General features: G+C 32.6%; 3 protein-coding genes across 6 annotated transcripts; 2 read left to right on the top strand and 1 right to left on the bottom strand.

The window, feature by feature from the left end:
• The first annotated feature begins 1,313 nt into the window (after positions 1 to 1,313).
• On the top strand, positions 1,314 to 7,583 carry LOC111003995 (protein AF-9 homolog). 4 transcript variants are annotated; one of them, XM_022274793.2, is made up of 5 exons: positions 1,314 to 1,471; positions 1,543 to 1,628; positions 5,430 to 5,532; positions 5,596 to 5,782; positions 6,343 to 7,583. In XM_022274793.2, exons 2-5 carry the CDS (start codon positions 1,618 to 1,620, stop codon positions 6,969 to 6,971), a joined length of 930 nt encoding a protein of 309 aa, XP_022130485.2. In that variant the 5' UTR covers positions 1,314 to 1,471; positions 1,543 to 1,617; the 3' UTR covers positions 6,972 to 7,583. The 4 variants fall into 4 exon arrangements, with proteins under 4 accessions (XP_022130485.2, XP_022130484.2, XP_045484337.1 ...); XM_022274792.2 differs by lacking the exon at positions 5,430 to 5,532 and having other exon boundaries at positions 1,324 to 1,471; XM_045628381.1 differs by lacking the exons at positions 1,314 to 1,471; positions 1,543 to 1,628 and adding an exon at positions 3,892 to 4,102.
• Positions 7,584 to 11,635: 4,052 nt separating this feature from the next.
• On the top strand, positions 11,636 to 12,175 carry LOC111003977 (UPF0729 protein AAEL015238). The gene has a single exon (XM_022274769.2). It carries the CDS (start codon positions 11,860 to 11,862, stop codon positions 12,118 to 12,120), a length of 261 nt encoding a protein of 86 aa, XP_022130461.1. The 5' UTR covers positions 11,636 to 11,859; the 3' UTR covers positions 12,121 to 12,175.
• Positions 12,176 to 12,600: 425 nt separating this feature from the next.
• Positions 12,601 to 16,267, bottom strand: LOC111003976 (46 kDa FK506-binding nuclear protein). The gene is made up of 8 exons (XM_022274768.2): positions 16,073 to 16,267; positions 15,451 to 15,678; positions 15,203 to 15,375; positions 14,195 to 14,340; positions 13,855 to 14,077; positions 13,603 to 13,779; positions 13,349 to 13,521; positions 12,601 to 13,127 (listed from the first exon to the last, which is right to left on the bottom strand). The coding sequence occupies exons 1-8, from the start codon at positions 16,080 to 16,082 to the stop codon at positions 13,046 to 13,048; spliced, it is 1,212 nt and encodes a 403-aa protein (XP_022130460.1). The 5' UTR covers positions 16,083 to 16,267; the 3' UTR covers positions 12,601 to 13,045.
• Positions 16,268 to 16,685: the final 418 nt, after the last annotated feature.

Here is a 16,685-nt window from a genome sequence, read left to right as displayed (position 1 = left end):
TGTCACTATCAATTATCTTCCAAGTCATTTTAGTTTTATTGGTACTATTTTCAATCTTGTTTATGATAACTTGGCCGCGTAACAAACTTTCTTAAATAATTTAGATTAATTACGAACATAAAAAGTAAATTCTTCATTATGATTGTATGACTTTTCGTCGTAAAGGTCATATAACCGTTGTCTACTTTTATAAATTCCTGCTGTCGCTCAATCACTAAACGATTAACCTACACTGCGAATGAGAGACTTTCTTTGGGGTAAAGATGATGTTGAACTCCTTATTAATACAATCACTTAGATTATTGTGTTTTTATTTACTAGAACAAACACACTGCTCCCGTCCACAATGACCTGAGCTAAGATTAGTTGTAACTGAAGTTTACATTGCCTCTGCATATGTAAATACATTATCTATACATGTAGCAGTGGAGCTTATAATTCAAGTGGGCTCAAGAAACAAGTTTACAAGGATGTAAACTTTAATAACAGATTGAATTTTTTACTAATGGATGTATTTTCTAATAAATTAATACTAGTAATAATAGTATTACTTATTGTTCTTAAAACTAACTTTAGGTACACAAAATTTCCTCCAACTTTTCTTTAAAAAAATTAAGATGCACTTGGTGGTCTGTAAACGCTTAAAATTATGCAGTTCTCAATCTCTACATAGGCTACTTCCAAAGAGTGTTCTACAGGCAGACACACAATATCATAATACTCTTTATTCTTCAAATTTTTACAATAATCAAAATGCTCCTATCGCTATCAATCTGCAAAACGAACTTGCAACTTGTTGCTGATCAAAGGTAAACATGATTAGGCATTCTAAAAGCCTATGTTCGGTAATGCACTGCAATGCCTTGGCTTTAGTATGTATTATCAGACAATGAGCCGGGCATCTAACTATAAATTGTATACTAGAAGCCTCTAAACCAGAAAAATACGACGCAAATTAAATAAGTAACGATAAAACAAAAGATTGCTATTTACATAATGAAGGAGCAAATATTTGTTCAAAAAAATTCTGATAATATAATTAAATGATGTACAAGATAAACGAAAACTTTACTTAAATAATACTTATTTTTTAAAAACCCCCTTGAAGAATTATTTTTATATCAAAGTCAATGTAAAATTGTTAAAGATTTTTTTACCCAATTTCAGTTTGCAAAACAATTATGACGCAAAAACAACGTGCAAAGATCATATTGTGTGCAGTACACACGTCAGTTGGACACGACCGCGTCAGCGGCAGCTGGTATTAGCGGTCAGAGGCAAGAGGTGCGGAGGAAGCGCCCTGGCCCGACGTCACAGTGACGTCACAGCACTCACGGCCGTTGCCTCTCATGCAAGTCAGTGATAAACACACCTCGGCCACGGCTTCATGTCAGACATGTTGCGCGCTTAAATTACCGTCGAATACCCATAACTACCTCATGCATTTTTGCCTGTCACCAACACAATACAAGTGAGAACTAGTTCACCTATTTGATTCTGTTTATCATAAAGATTATACATGACCTCGGTGGCCTATTACAGATGTCAGCCGTCGCCGCACGAGGAGCGGCGATTTTATCATATAATAGAAAATGACTGAAGGTCTCCGACAACAACATGAGAAGCCGGTGAGTGATCGACGTATTATAGTCGCGTGCGCAAGTCACTTGTTTCAAGAACCAACGTCGCAAATATAAAAAGCGGAATATATGATATCACTTGGAAAGTCCAACGTGACAGCGCCTTAATAGGACCAATATTTACGTTTTCCTTATCGCGCGACGCACTTGTTGGGATGCTGACCAAATCAATTTAATATTAAATAAATGATTTAATATTCATTTGTCGGACCGTTTAGTCTCGCTCGGCTGAATACCAAATGTAACTGGTTCCGATATGTAATACTAAACACCTGCTAAGTGTTATTGTATTGCACTAGCGCCCTGATCACTTCCTTGTTATTAGATACATTCAACTTTTATCACAATTACGTATCAGCCTGATTAGTATGTTAATTAATACACAGCGCCGCTAATGTTAGGCAAAATTAATATGATAAATAGTGACATCTATTGGTCATATGTTTATTTACGAATCCATAATAGTAGTTTATGTACATTTATTTTAGGTAACAAATTCTCAGATACATTATTTATTGGAATAAAACCGATTGTTTTCAAGAGCATGACACTACTTGTTACTATAATAATTATCAGTTGAAACGTCTCCAACACAAATGTTTGATATAATATTTTCAAGTTATAATGCCTAATTCGACCTTGGACTATTTGCACATAATAAAGATGACGTGGTCTATTAAAATTTAAAATAAACAATTAAAGCTATCCTTGGAAAGAATTTATATCATTAAGTTATTCATGACGTGAGATATAACACAACATTTTAACCAATTTTAATTTCCGTTAAAATATCGATATAAATGTTAATACTTCATAAATTATAGAAATTAATTCGTAGGTAGGTAGGACAATCATCTTTGTCATACGATGGCAACTAATCTCTAGAACGAATTTAAATTTATGGGCTCTTGCATGCCTATGCTCCAATACATCGTGATCTATCCTTGAAATTCCCCAAACATAATGTTGTATTTCTTGGTGAATCTACTATGGTTAAATAATAGAAAATAGGAATAGAAAAATGAACAGTATAAGGCGGAAATGTTGGACAGTCTGGAGCAGTCGCAAATGCGATACCGCAAGCGCGTACAAATTTACTCAGTGATGGATCATGTACGCGTGTCTTGCGCACCTTGAATATTATTGCATGTGAGACGGATATAAGTAGGTATTTAGTTGCACACTGGCTGAACTCACAAGGATTGTATTATTTATATTTTTTTTATAAAAAGGTTATGGTTTTACTGTTTGTTTACATTTAATATGATTTTCTTAGTTTAATTTTTATATTAATGAGTCTGTTTGTAAGTTACTGTAAGATTATAAAACAAATACTTAAATACAGTCTAAATTATTTAGAGAAGGGGGGAGAAATACGTCGTTTTTAGCTTCAAAGGCGATTTAAAGTACTGAATGGGTGCAAAGTAGTTCTACAGGAAGTAACTTCCATAACCTTATTACAGAAACCATATTAGATTCGCTAAGAAATACAACATTGTGTTTGGGGGATTGTTAAGGATACATCACAGTGTACAGCAGCGAAGGTATGCAAGTGCCAATAAATTTCAATTCGTTCTTGAGATTAGGAGCCATCGTATGACAAAGATCATTGTAGTTAACACAGTTATGAAACTAACTACACTTCTTACCATATTCATATTTATATATATTATTTTCTTACAGTTATACAAGAACGCTTTAGTGCGATAAAACCGCCCCTTGCCTTGCTAAGTATTTAATCAACCAAACGATTCAAAATATTCTATATAAAAAGCTGCCTGCCATAAACTACAGATGCATGAAACAAAATAAGCAAAAACTATTTGGGCTTATAAAAATGGGAAACTCGCAGTAAAAATTTCTGTTCATTCGAACTGTTTAGAAACACATGCCGTTTCCAAATAAGAAGATTTTTACAGTCGTCATACACAAATCTGAGCCCTAATTTAGCTTACATATCTTTAATTATTAGTAAAATATAATATATGCATCAGTTCAAAATTAAAGGATATTTTAAATACATTTAGGAAACTGTTTAGTTACAGGGTCTACAAATATTTTTTTTGGCTATTGCTTGATTTGGTACAATAATATCCGATTTCAATTATTTACTGATGTAAGTTGTTAGTTAGGTGGTAGCTATGGAAATACCCACATAGAATTAAATATAAGTAAGCATTGTCTAATTACTTTCTCATTTAAAATAGTTATTATTTCTTTATTTAATTAATATTAATAACAATGTAAACTCCTTAGAGGTTGCTTGTCGCCTTTAAAACTAATTACAGACTACGACACAATATTGCATTTAGATAAATATATTGATTTAAAGTGTATATCAAATTAAAAACGTCAGTCAAAACGGCACATGCATTTTTTGAGTTACACATTATAGGTACTTTAATTTCGGCCAAACAATTTCTTACGAAGAAAAACTCGTCTCCGGATTTAATCTTTACTTTGTAAGTAACATATAACAAATAAATAATAGAAATCTTATTCAATACTATTCGTTTGTATGACCATTTTCTTTCATCAATAGCATTATTTTTGTTTATAATTCAAATAGTGTTTTCTTAAATATTAATTGATCTTGGTGAATTAACCGAACATTATGCCTTATCTATTCAGTACGTCTTGCTTATTAATTAAATACATCAAAGATCAAATTCTGTATTTATTAAGACATTTGCGAATGATTGTCGTAGCGTCATTCTGTTGTGATGTAATATCAACAGACACTCAGGGCCAAGGTCGTTTGAAACTTTCGCATTTAGTAAAGTAACTTACTATTATATTAGTAAACATTGAAGTTCGAACATAGTATTATACTTGTATTTGTGTGGAAGTTAAAATATCTATACTAATATTATAAAGAGGAAAGGTTTGATTTTTGTTTGTTTGTTTGTTTGTATGAATTGAATAGGCTCCGAAACTACTTGGCAGATTTGAAAAATTCTTTCACTGTTGGAAAGCTACATCATTCCTGAGTGACATAGGCTATATTTCATTTTCAAAAAAAATAGGCATTTTAAATAATATTCGAAATTTAATTTTAGTCTGTCCCGACAGATAGCGCTGCGATCAAATTTAAAAAAAGTTTTGTTATCATTGTGTTATTGTAGACCATGTGCTGGATCGTTAGATATTGTCATAACATTTGAATAATAATTTTCATCAAAATGGTCCAGAATGTTTTAGCATATTAAAAAAAGTTTGAAATTTTCTAATTAAAGACGTATAGACAGGACAACGTCTGTCGGATCCGCTAGTATATACATATTTTAATATGTATAGAATAATTTAAGCAGTATACAGTAATACATTTTTTCATGTTTTTAATTATATCTGCAAGTGGTGATTAAAGGGTTTCATTATTTAACGATGCGTGGTTGCCTGTCGGCTATTATTAGCTGATATAAATCAAGCTGGTCGAATCAAACATTGACATTAAATTTACTGGTTATGTAACCGCATTTGGTTATTAACCATCACCCGAGTGACTTATAGCCAGCAGTAGATAACGTAACCTACTACTTATATATTAAGTAAATTACATAAATATGAGATAAAAGTGCAAATTCTTTATAATTTCAGGATGAAACATTTCGATTTCAATAATCTGTCCACCCGTCTACAAACAAATTTGCGTATATAGACGAAAGTCCATTGGTGCACAGCCGGGGATCGAACCTACGATGGAGAGTCACATGCTGTGTTGTAAAGGATTAATTTTGTTGTTTACATAGATCATCAAAATCATGATTAATATATTAGTTTTTTATTTAGTGATGTGAATGCTGACAACGCGCGCCAAAATCAGCCACAATATGGGTGGCGGATGGCGATTGTCAATCAACATCAAATGAGCCGTTCACATCGTAAACCAAAAGTATGTGCGATTTTAATTGCACTGCGACTACTGCTATGGGTTATAACGTATCTGTTATTTCAGATGTGTGTGCGCGTGTGGCTAGAGGTTGGTCATGCGTGTGAGCCGCGTCGCGCCGCATCGGGTCGCGCGTTGGCACTCGACTGGAGCGTGTTCGTACGCGGCGCGCGCGGCGCCGACATTAGCGCCTTTGTGCACAAGGTCGTCTTCCACCTCTACCCGGCTAGCGCCTTCGTCTATCCTAAGAGAGGTAACGCCTATTTCAATTCATATTTAACTCAGGTATTTGAGGCTAATAAACTGTCAAACAGTCCAGCTCTGTTATTTTAATGAATGTGTACCACCTAAGTACAGCTGTCTTCACGGTTTAAAAATCGTTTTATGATAATAAAATCGGTGACCAAACCTACGACCTCGGAAACGTTTGACGTAGGTAAAATATTGATAAAAATATATAATATTTAGTGTATTGTTAATATCAGTCGTTGCCACTACGTCATCCATTAAAATTAATTATTTCAAAACACCGCGACCGATTAAATTTTCTGCTCATAATAATATTCACTTGCTGTCTAAGCGACTGGACCGGCAAGTTAGCTGACAGAATCAAGCGGAACAGGTTTTTGTCTAATAAGTATATGATGAGAAGTTAACTTTGAATATCGAAGCGAATCATGCTTATAGTATTAAAAACAGTCGCATGATATACACACGCTTATTATCGTTATCTCGCATGTGTTGATAGTTGCCACGCAAATAACTTTAAACCCGTTATTACAAATTACTTAACGATATATTAAACTGTTCCAGTACTTCAAGAGCCGCCGTATGAGATCCAGGAGTCGGGCTGCTCCTCCATTGAAATCCCGATACACGTGTACCTAAAGTACAGTACTAAACCAAAGAGAATACGCCTCAGATACAGTCTGCACATAGAAAATAACAACGAGGCTAGTTCGGAGTCGCGGTGCCTTTATTACGACGTAAACAACCCCTCGGAGCAGCTATACAACGCTTTGATGAAGGGCGGCGGCGAGGTTATCGCGCGAACTAGCGCCGCAGATGCTAGCCACAAGCTTCTTGTTTTGCTCAATGAAGAGAGGAAAAACTTGAAAATTCCACGTTCCAAAAGGTACAAGTTTGTGGAGCCACTTCGATGTAAACACGCACCAAAAACCAAATACATCCTTGAAGAAATATGTCCTAAATGTGGGGATTCAATTAATGCGGATTTTAGGAAACAGTTGCGTGCTGTTGATATGAAACAAGACGAAATTGAACGAGTCTCGCACTTGTATTTGTCATTCAATTGTTACGAGAAGTCTGTGAATGCGATTAAGTTGCCCTCGTTTTCAGATCCAATTTATAGAGTGCCAGAACTACCGATATCCCTACGCGGTGCTGTCGGAGATGTGAAAATGGATTATACGGTGTTATGACGTGCCTCGCTTTCGACATATTTGTGCCATTGGAATAGAGAAATATTTTATTGTATGTGCAAATTTGAGAAACTATTCTTAAACTAGAATTTATTTACACGTTTTAATGTTACCCCTGGGGTTATAGAATATTTTTTTATACTTTACCTAGGATCTAACATACGAAATATTGTTTGTTAAATAATTTTTAAAGCGTGCTGTGATGAAGATCTCAGAATTATTTACTTGATAGTTTTTTTTTAAATGAACATTATATTAATGCAATGTTATGAAGCTCTTAACAAATACTGGAGTAGGTATTGTGCTCAAAAGTCAAATTATTATATATAAAGAAATATCATACATTTAACACTGATTACAGGGTACTTTTACGTAAATTTTAATGGTAAAACTAAATGCTTTTTGTTTTTATAGTAAGAATTTTATTTTTGTTATTAGAAATATGATCATTTCGAAATTAATTTATCATTACAATAATTTGGAAAGTTTAGTGTTGAAATTTGAAAATTTTTGTAGTCCTTAGTTGTAAGATCTGTTGTTTTATTTATTTTACCGGAGACTTCATTCTATAAGAATAACAAGTTTATTTGTTGAGAATAAAACGTTTCTAAATTTTTTTTGTATCTATTCCATAGTCTAAAGCTTAAGCCCAGTCAAGCGTAGACTTCTAAAATAATATTTTTTGTGACGGATATGTCGTTACGATTCAATTTTAATGTTTACGTACCCATGATGGCATGTTCTACTTAATCAATAAAATAAGTGGATAAAAAAATGCGCACTGGGGTTGCTCTGTGTACAGCTTTTATGGAATGATTTTAAATGAAACTAATTATTTTAAAATATATAAAAAGGTTGGATCGGATAAGAAAAGCTAAATATTCTATATAAGCAAACAAACAAAAAATCAGATTTTTAGAGAACACATGAGAAATATAAAAGTTTAAATTAAATTATATTTATGCTGGCATATTATGATCTGTATAAATAATAATAGGATATAACTTTACTTACTATAGTGCATAAACAAATATCCACCAGTATAGTCACAACCAATCCATTCTTGACCAGGATTAAAAAACCAAGTGTGTTCAATAAAGAACAATGAAATATACATATATACTAATATAAAGCGTAGAAACCGTGTAAATAATAAAACTCTATACCTAGCTATATATGCCTCCAATAAAGAAGTTCAAAGATTAAACAATTGATGATGTTATTGTTATAAATAAATGATCGCAAATTTATGTAACTTACATAATGTATTTTATGCTATATGATATGACATCGAATTTTAAAGAACTGCAAAATCTTAAAAAAAATGAACGGCGCTAAACATTCATTGGAGAATTTAATTACAAAAAACCATATTTAGCAAAAGACTCTTAAGCTGGATTTTCACCAACGTTACAAGTTGTAATGTTACACATCACACCTTGTAAAATAGGCGTAACATGCTCGTTTGAACTCTGCACTTTATATTCGCCAGCCACACTCTGGCAAGATGTCAGACAGCGTTGTTGGTATCTTTGATACTACTATATAACAACGTATTTTAGCTTATAATATAAATTACAGGTATAATGATAAAACTAATTTAAAAAATATAGCATATCTTGAAGAACAAAGATAGTCTTTATTTGTTTTTTTGGGAATACGTATACCTACCAATCGACAGTGTGTTTTCTTCGACTATAAAACGCCTGCCAACCTGATAAAAATTATATTATCTCCACATTACACAATTGGTTTTTGAAAGAACTAACTAATTTAGCGCGACCGTTTTATGCGATTCCCTTTTCCAGTCCTACACCTAGTAGGTACTATGTACATGGTCTAGGCGGTTAAGGCGTTGGTATATATCCGCCAAAAAAGGATAATAGCGATTAGCTTAAAAACATTTTTAGCTTTTCGATTATATTATTATTAATCTACCTATAATATGGAGTTTTGGTAAGTTTGGATAGACTAACATACAAGTTACCTACTAACATAACACTTGGTATACTGAGTTATAAAAAGCATACAATAGTTTTATTGAATTTACAGATGTCCAGAAAATCAAACAAAGAATATTATATATCATAGAGCATTAGAATAATTAACACTTTTTTTCTGGAATTAATTCATATATAAGACAGAACAACGTCTGTCAGGAGCAGCAAGAGTAATATAAGTCAAGAGTGTCGGGTACGCTAGTATAACATAAAATAGGAATGGTTTATTATGATTTTCTTTTTATTTGAGACTTATACCTGGTGGTCTAGACACGATGGCTTACCAGTAGTGTAGGTAAAAAGTCGAATACTAAATTTGTATGAAAGTGACAGTCGATAGCCTTAAAGGCGTGAAAAGACACACATTAACACTAACGCTATTCGGTAGCCAACTGCCAATTATTGTTTCGGCAGTGTAGAAAAAACGGCATTTATTCGTTCATTCATGTTTTTGCATGATCTCAAAAGCTGCTGTTTGCAATAACTATCATAGTTGATAGTTATTGCCGAATAAACCTTGGAGCGATCTTACAGTTTAGTTTGTTAGTTTTCCAATTGATTAAAGTACTAATTATTATTTTTTCTTTTAATTTACTATAATTTTGTAAAGATTACTTTTATTCAATATATAAATGTGACATTAGGAAGACATTCAATCCAGAGCAGTGTTCACAACCTGAAGCCAGGCAACTATCGTACAAGAGGCCGAAAAATTATCGTACATGGATAAAAATTATCGTATAAGTCAGGAAAATGGATAAAATACTTTTAAAAATCATATGAAACGTGCAATAATGTATGTAGGAAATGATTTATAGTTTAAATCTTGTAAACTTGTGTTTTTTAAATTGAATAAATTATAATTCAAATTAAATGTTCGACGTATGGCAAGACTTGAGCTGGGAGTGGACGTCGGACGAGGGCACTTCGAGTGTCATGAACGTGCCAACATTTCGAATTTATATTGGACAACAGTAATAACCAATGAAAGGATGGCGCACCATGAAGCAACGGCATGTGATCCTAATAAAACAATGAGCCACTAGATGGCACTAACACTAAAAACTGTAATTATTATTGGGCTATCTGTGTAATCATCAAATTTTTCATGAGAACGGAAATTATTTATTTATTTATTATTTATTTATTTATTTACACTTCGTTGCTAAAGAAATACAAATAACACAGTATATATAAATTACAAGGGATGCAACGGGCGGCCTTATCGCTAACAAGCGATCTCTTCCAGGCAACCCTAGTAAGAATAGAAATAAATAAAGAAAAATGATGGGTGCAAGAAGTGCAGAAGTAATATAAAAAACAAAATAAATTTATATTAAAATATAGATCCTTAATCTATTAGCAACTATATATATTATAATAACTAACTAAAACTAATCTTACAAATTTAAGAAAATAGAGAATTTACAAAACGAACAGGAGATTCAAGAATTACACAGGTCACGATTGATCAGGATAGGATAAGGTTAGGAAATATTTGTATAGAAGGGTTTTAAAAGACGATAGGGAGGAAGCCAATCGTATAGACTCAGGCAGCTTATTCCACAGCCTAATGGCGGAAATCCAAAATGAATTACCTAAGAAGGAAGAGCTGTGGGATGGAATTTCCAATAGACATCTATTAGAAGAGCGTAGCGTATAGTTAGAAGGACCTAAGAATTTGAAATTATTTTTGAGATAAGAAGGGGTTTTGGGATTGAAAAGAATTGAATATAGAAGCTGAAGAATATGAGCGTCACGTCTGAATCGAATAGGTAGCCACCCCAGCTGCCTGCGGAACTTAGACACATGGTCATATTTCCTAAGACCAAATATGAAACGTATGCACAAGTTCTGCAGGCGTTCGAGCTTGTTGAGTAGCTCTTCATTCATATCAGAGGTGCAGGAGTCCGCATAGTCGAGAATAGGAAGCAGAAGAGATTGCGCTAACATAGTTTTAGTGCGGATAGGAAGGAAATTAGAAAGACGTCTCAGAGAATTAGACGCGGCGTATAGTTTACGGCTGATTACCTTTACGTGATGACCCCAGGATAGCGTTTGGTCGAAGAAGACCCCAAGGTTTTTTACATTTTTATTAAGAGCCAAAGCCACACCGTCAAGGTAAACGTCAGGGATCTGAGCCCATTTCACTCTTGAAATAAAGAAAGGGCTTCCAATGACAATTACCTGACTCTTGGAAGGATTAATTTTGAGACCAAATTATCGTACGATCTGTGTACGATAGTCGCGTACCATCGAAAATCGTACATAGCTATGAAATTATCTTACATGTACGATAATTATCGTACGGTTGTGAACACTGATCCAGAGACAATATGACGCTATAAAGTGCTACGAAGAGCAACTCGAATCTACGCTGTCAACTTTGCGGTAGTGTAGTAACATGTCCCTTGGCTGCGAACAATGCGTTTTCGACAATTCAATTACGCAAAAACGGTAGTTTATGTGTAGAAAACTTTTCGGTACCAATATGGCTAGACCCCCTCAGTATTTCAACTACATATAATTTACCGTGCATAAAAAATCATATAAACGTGCCGGGGACTATATCTGCAACTTAAAAATAATAAAATTATAATCTGTGTTATGATGGTTATAATATGAGTTTGATTACTATTATTTTCAGACAATTGGCACAATCAAAACTCGATGGGTACTTCATACTTGTCATTCACTTCTAATTTCGATTTTCGGTCACAATTGAAAATTTAGAAAACTCTAAAAAATATAAATTTCATTTCATAAACTTATTAACGTCACAACCGAAACGGGCTTCGTAATTATCTCTATAAATTTATTTCATATATATATTAGAACGCGACGAAAGGGAATTCAGAACCCAGTTGAAAGTATATAATTCAAGTAAAATGGTTTGTGTCCCATGTTTCATCGTTCCAGTTCTGCTATTCCTATGGCACAAGTTTATTCAGCCTTACGTTTTACGTTTTTGGAACCCATGGGCTGTTAAAGATGCGGATGGAAATACGACAACTGAATTCCCATTTAAGTGTGAAGGTGGTGTTTGTGCGTTTAAGAAAAATAAAGTTGCTGACAATGTTGACAAGGTTCCTACTGCCAACGTATCCAAAATTGAAAAATCTCCAGATGTAAGGTTTAAGTCAGATTAAAAATAACTGTGATAATTTATTATTTATACTAAATAAAATGTCAGACCATTCAGCATAGCCTTGTTTTTATTGTTATAGAAAATATTGATTTCTACAATTAATAATAATCAACTGCAATTTAAATTTGTCGTTTTACTTTTATTTATTAATTACTCCATAAAAAGCCTAGTTCTTAGCAATGATGTTGCACATGGCCAATAGCTGACTGAGCTACAGAAATAAAGTAAAGTCTATTAATTGTATATTTTAGTCTGCAAATAGCATATAAAGTAAATAGGAACCTGTTGAAGTCTGGTGTACTCAAAAAATAAGAGAAGTCACTTATTATTATTGAATGTATCAAAATAGATGGTTTGTTTTCTTAAACAAAGAATAAATATCAGGTATAATAGTAAGGGGCTAAAATAGAAATTATGGAAGCTGCATTTTAAAATAGTAATCCAGATATTATATATAAATAAGGTTAAGAACAAAATAAAACATATTTAATCGAATTTATTTCTGCTTAGTTTATGTCAATTAAGAGTTATTAGAGCATTACATTAACCTATCAGTTAAAGACACCAGATTTAAGACAGGCTAAATACACCAAAAATGTAAGCAAATATAAACTTAAATATAATCACTTTGTATTTAAGACAAATAAACTAGCTACACTAATGTCACATTTAACAGTTTTCCAAAACTGAGTTCATGTCTTCATTGTTGACAAAATAGGAATTGACATTTATCTAAAAATCTGTGCACTTACAGATATCAAGAATGTTATGCTAAGAAATAAATCACTTAAAAGAATGATTATGAAAAACAAGCTTTTACACTTTAAAAGATGACAAATGGCAACTCTGGAACGTTCTCCACACTCTGAGTGTGTCAATATTATATAATAATCAAACAGTAACATAAAACTAGGGATCTTAACTTTTTATTTAACATTCTTAAGTTCTACTTCAAAAACTAGGGTTGAATTTGGTGGAATAACTGGAGGTGATCCTTTAGCACCATACCTAAAAAAGAAAAAAAACTTTTTAATGAAATAGTGCCACACAAGTTCAAAGTTCAAGGTTCACATCAAATGTTTATGTATGTAAACTGTATAGTACAATTGGTTATTTATAATTAAGACTGTTTTCTCGTTGTAAATTTCTATTGGTCTTTATTATATTATATAATATTATTTTATTTATTTCCTAAGCATCATCATTCATCATATTTAATAAATACTCACGCCATAGCGGGTGGACAGACAATTTTCCTCTTGCCACCAACTTTCATACCAGCAACACCAACATCCCATCCTGCAATCACCTCTTTTCCACCTAATCTGAACTTAAATCCAGGTCCCTTTACACAGTTGTCAAACATCTTGTTGTTTTGTTTTAATCTTCCTTCATAATACACCTAAAAATTATTAAAGTATTATTTTTTTTCTCAATCAAGTCATATTACGCGTACATATCACATAATTTTGAGATGACCCACCATTACAGTTTTGCCAGGTTTGGCTACAGGTCCAGAGCCTACTTTAATGTCTTCAACAAAAACACCACCACTGAGCGATTTCTTTTCCTTTTTTTCAGTAGCAACTACTGGGGACTCTTTTTCTTTTTTGCCTTCTGGCTTCTTTTTTTCTTGTTTTTGAGCCTCCGGCTTTTCTTTCTGTAAAAGTTTAGTAATCAGATTGAATTTTTTTTACATATTCTTCATTTTAAAGGTTGTTAAAGTTTTAGTTACCTTAGCCTTATCAACACCATTCACTTGCACCTGCTTTTCTTTCTGTAGTTTCTTTTTCAGACGTTTCTTTTGGTTTTTGGTGAGCTTACTCATGTCAACCTGGCTATCATCTTTGCTTGTGTCCATGGATGATGCTTTAGATGTCTCAGCCTCATCTTCCTCATCCTCTTCTTCCTCTTCCTCTGCTTCCTCTTCTTCATCATCATCACTCTCCTCTTCATCACTATATACAAACAGATAATATATTTTGGTTATTATAGACATCAGTATATTATTATTTATAAAGTTGGCACACTGCATGACCATGATAATAGACATAAATAAAAAAATGTTATTCTACCTGTCAGCCTCTGCAGATGTATTTACTTTGAATGACTCATCATTTTCATCACTATCAATATCTTCTCCATTAAGGAACTTCTGCAATTGGTCATTGTTTTCATCTGACTCTGAACTGTCATCAGCAGCAGCTGCTTTTTGGCCCTTCTGTGTATTAATTAATGTTAGTTATATATCCGATTATAATATAATAAGCTAGTACAAGACTTTATTGTAGCATTGCTGTATATATAATATACATTGCTTCATAGGTTCATTGTTTTGTTATTCCCCATTGTTTAAAAATCTTAACAAACAACTTTACATTGAATAAGCATATTTTAGAAAGACTTTTGTACATTTCAGTCTATCTTGAAGACTATTATTTTTTATATATTGAGGCCTGTTTCAATTATAGGTTTAAATATATTACATTGCTCTTACTAATATTTTTACCTTCTGAATCAACCACATTTGCAATTGCATTGATTGATTGACCTTTATAATCTTAACTAGTGAACATGTAATTCTTATCTGAATAGATCTGTAGTCTATTACCACCCATATTTTTTAATTATATATTGTCACTGCAATCTGTATTTTCTTGTAATTATCTGGATGAGTCTATCACAGACAGGACATCATAAGGATCATGTGTATTAACTTCACATATGGTATAAAATAAAAAAGAAATAGGACAGCTTCAATAAATGAGACTGACACAAATGACAAAATATAAAACCAGTTGCAACAAGACCCCTGTGTGTAATAAAAAAATTTCAGCAGTGTCCTCAAATGACAAGTGAATAATAGAAATAGTTTTTTAGGATTTCACATGAACACCTAAAAACATTATGTACATAGTAAATAATTGTGTCTAAGTAGCATGTAGCATTGTCTGTTAATTTTTCAAAAAATTACTTGCAATTAAGGGTTAAAATAACATTAAATACATAACCTCAACAAGTTTTTTAACTGTAGAGAAAGAATAGAATAGAGAAATAAATTATAAATGTTTAATTTAGTTTACCTTCAGTTTTTTAGCTTGTGATTCCCCGCTAAGTTCTAACTTCCTTTTGTTTTTCGCTGGTTTTGCATCCTGTTGTTCCTCGGATTCCTCTTCCTCTTCTTCGCCTTCATCCTCAGATATTTCATCATCAAATTCAGGATCCACATAACCAGTCAAATGCACATTGCACTTTCCTAATCATTATTTATATTTAAATAACACAATATTAAGCAATCATAAGTAATATGAAATTCTCAAAATTATCTTACCATTAGTCAAAAAAGCTACATTTTCACCAGTCTTGAAGTATAGGTCAAGTGGCATCTGAATAGACTGTTTCTTTTGTAATGTGCATACTAAGAAGTTTTTGCCATCGACAACGATCATTACTTGGCATGGTTCGTTATCTCCAGTTGATATGTCCATTGCAGCGTGTGAAATGTGGAATGGCTTATCCACGATTTGTGTATACCGCTTGTTTGGCTCCATAATAAGTCCTATAAAGTTACAAAAGATGATATATGTAAGAAACACCATATAAAGCATATACGTGGTGACTAATGATTGTTTCAGAATTAAGTTACATATATATATCAGAAATTGTTTAATTGTAAGATTAATATTTTCGTAATAATTTCATGACTATTGAATATAAGAAAATATCTTATATACTCTCTCACAAGAACGTGGTGTGTGGTGGATGACATTTTAGTGAATTAATCGTACGATGTCAAAAGGACATATAAATTTAATCGATTAACTAAAACTGCTTTCAAAATCAAAATTCAGTTGCTTCAATAGCTAATTTAGAAATAAAAAAAACTCATGTTGAGTTTTTATGAGACACGTGGTGGTATGGTTGCCGGTAGCACATTTAAAAGTATGACTTACCCCAAAACATTTTGCTGATTGTGTATCTTATTTTCTGTTATAAAGATATACTACGGCTAACGCTACTGATATTCTTTAAGTGGGTAAATATTTTAAAGTGCGTTAGAAATGCAGCCGCTTCAATGCTTGAATATTGAAATGCCAACTTAAAAATGTGCGCAAGCCCCAATGTCGACCCGAAGATTGCGCGCTTGCTGCTTACCACAGTGTAACATTGTTATAATCGTACTTCATATACAGATAATGGTAATTCCATCTCAGTGTAACGCAAAAAGTAATATAATATATATTAATATTCAAATAAATAATAATAAAATAATATATATTTTAAGAGTCAATTATACGTACGACTCTTAAACGCACTAAAAAAGTATAATATGATAATATTATTTTTTGTTTGCAGTGATTGGTTTTGTATAACTGACAATAATCCTATTACCTAGAGCCAAAACATTAAATCATTAGTGTTCATAATAATCCATATCATAGAGTAGGTAAGTCGTAAGTCATAACTCGTTACTCGTAACTGAAAATTTATACGTTAAGAGTTAGATTCCGAAATGAAACCGCGAATTTTAACGAACTGGAATCAGTCTTTAATTAAAATTATTTT

This window comes from Pieris rapae, chromosome 5 (assembly GCF_905147795.1).
Source record: "Pieris rapae chromosome 5, ilPieRapa1.1, whole genome shotgun sequence".
NCBI lineage: Eukaryota > Metazoa > Arthropoda > Insecta > Lepidoptera > Pieridae > Pieris > Pieris rapae.
The sequence above is the reverse complement of the archived record's forward strand: the minus strand, read 5'-3'. Positions and strand labels throughout refer to the sequence as shown.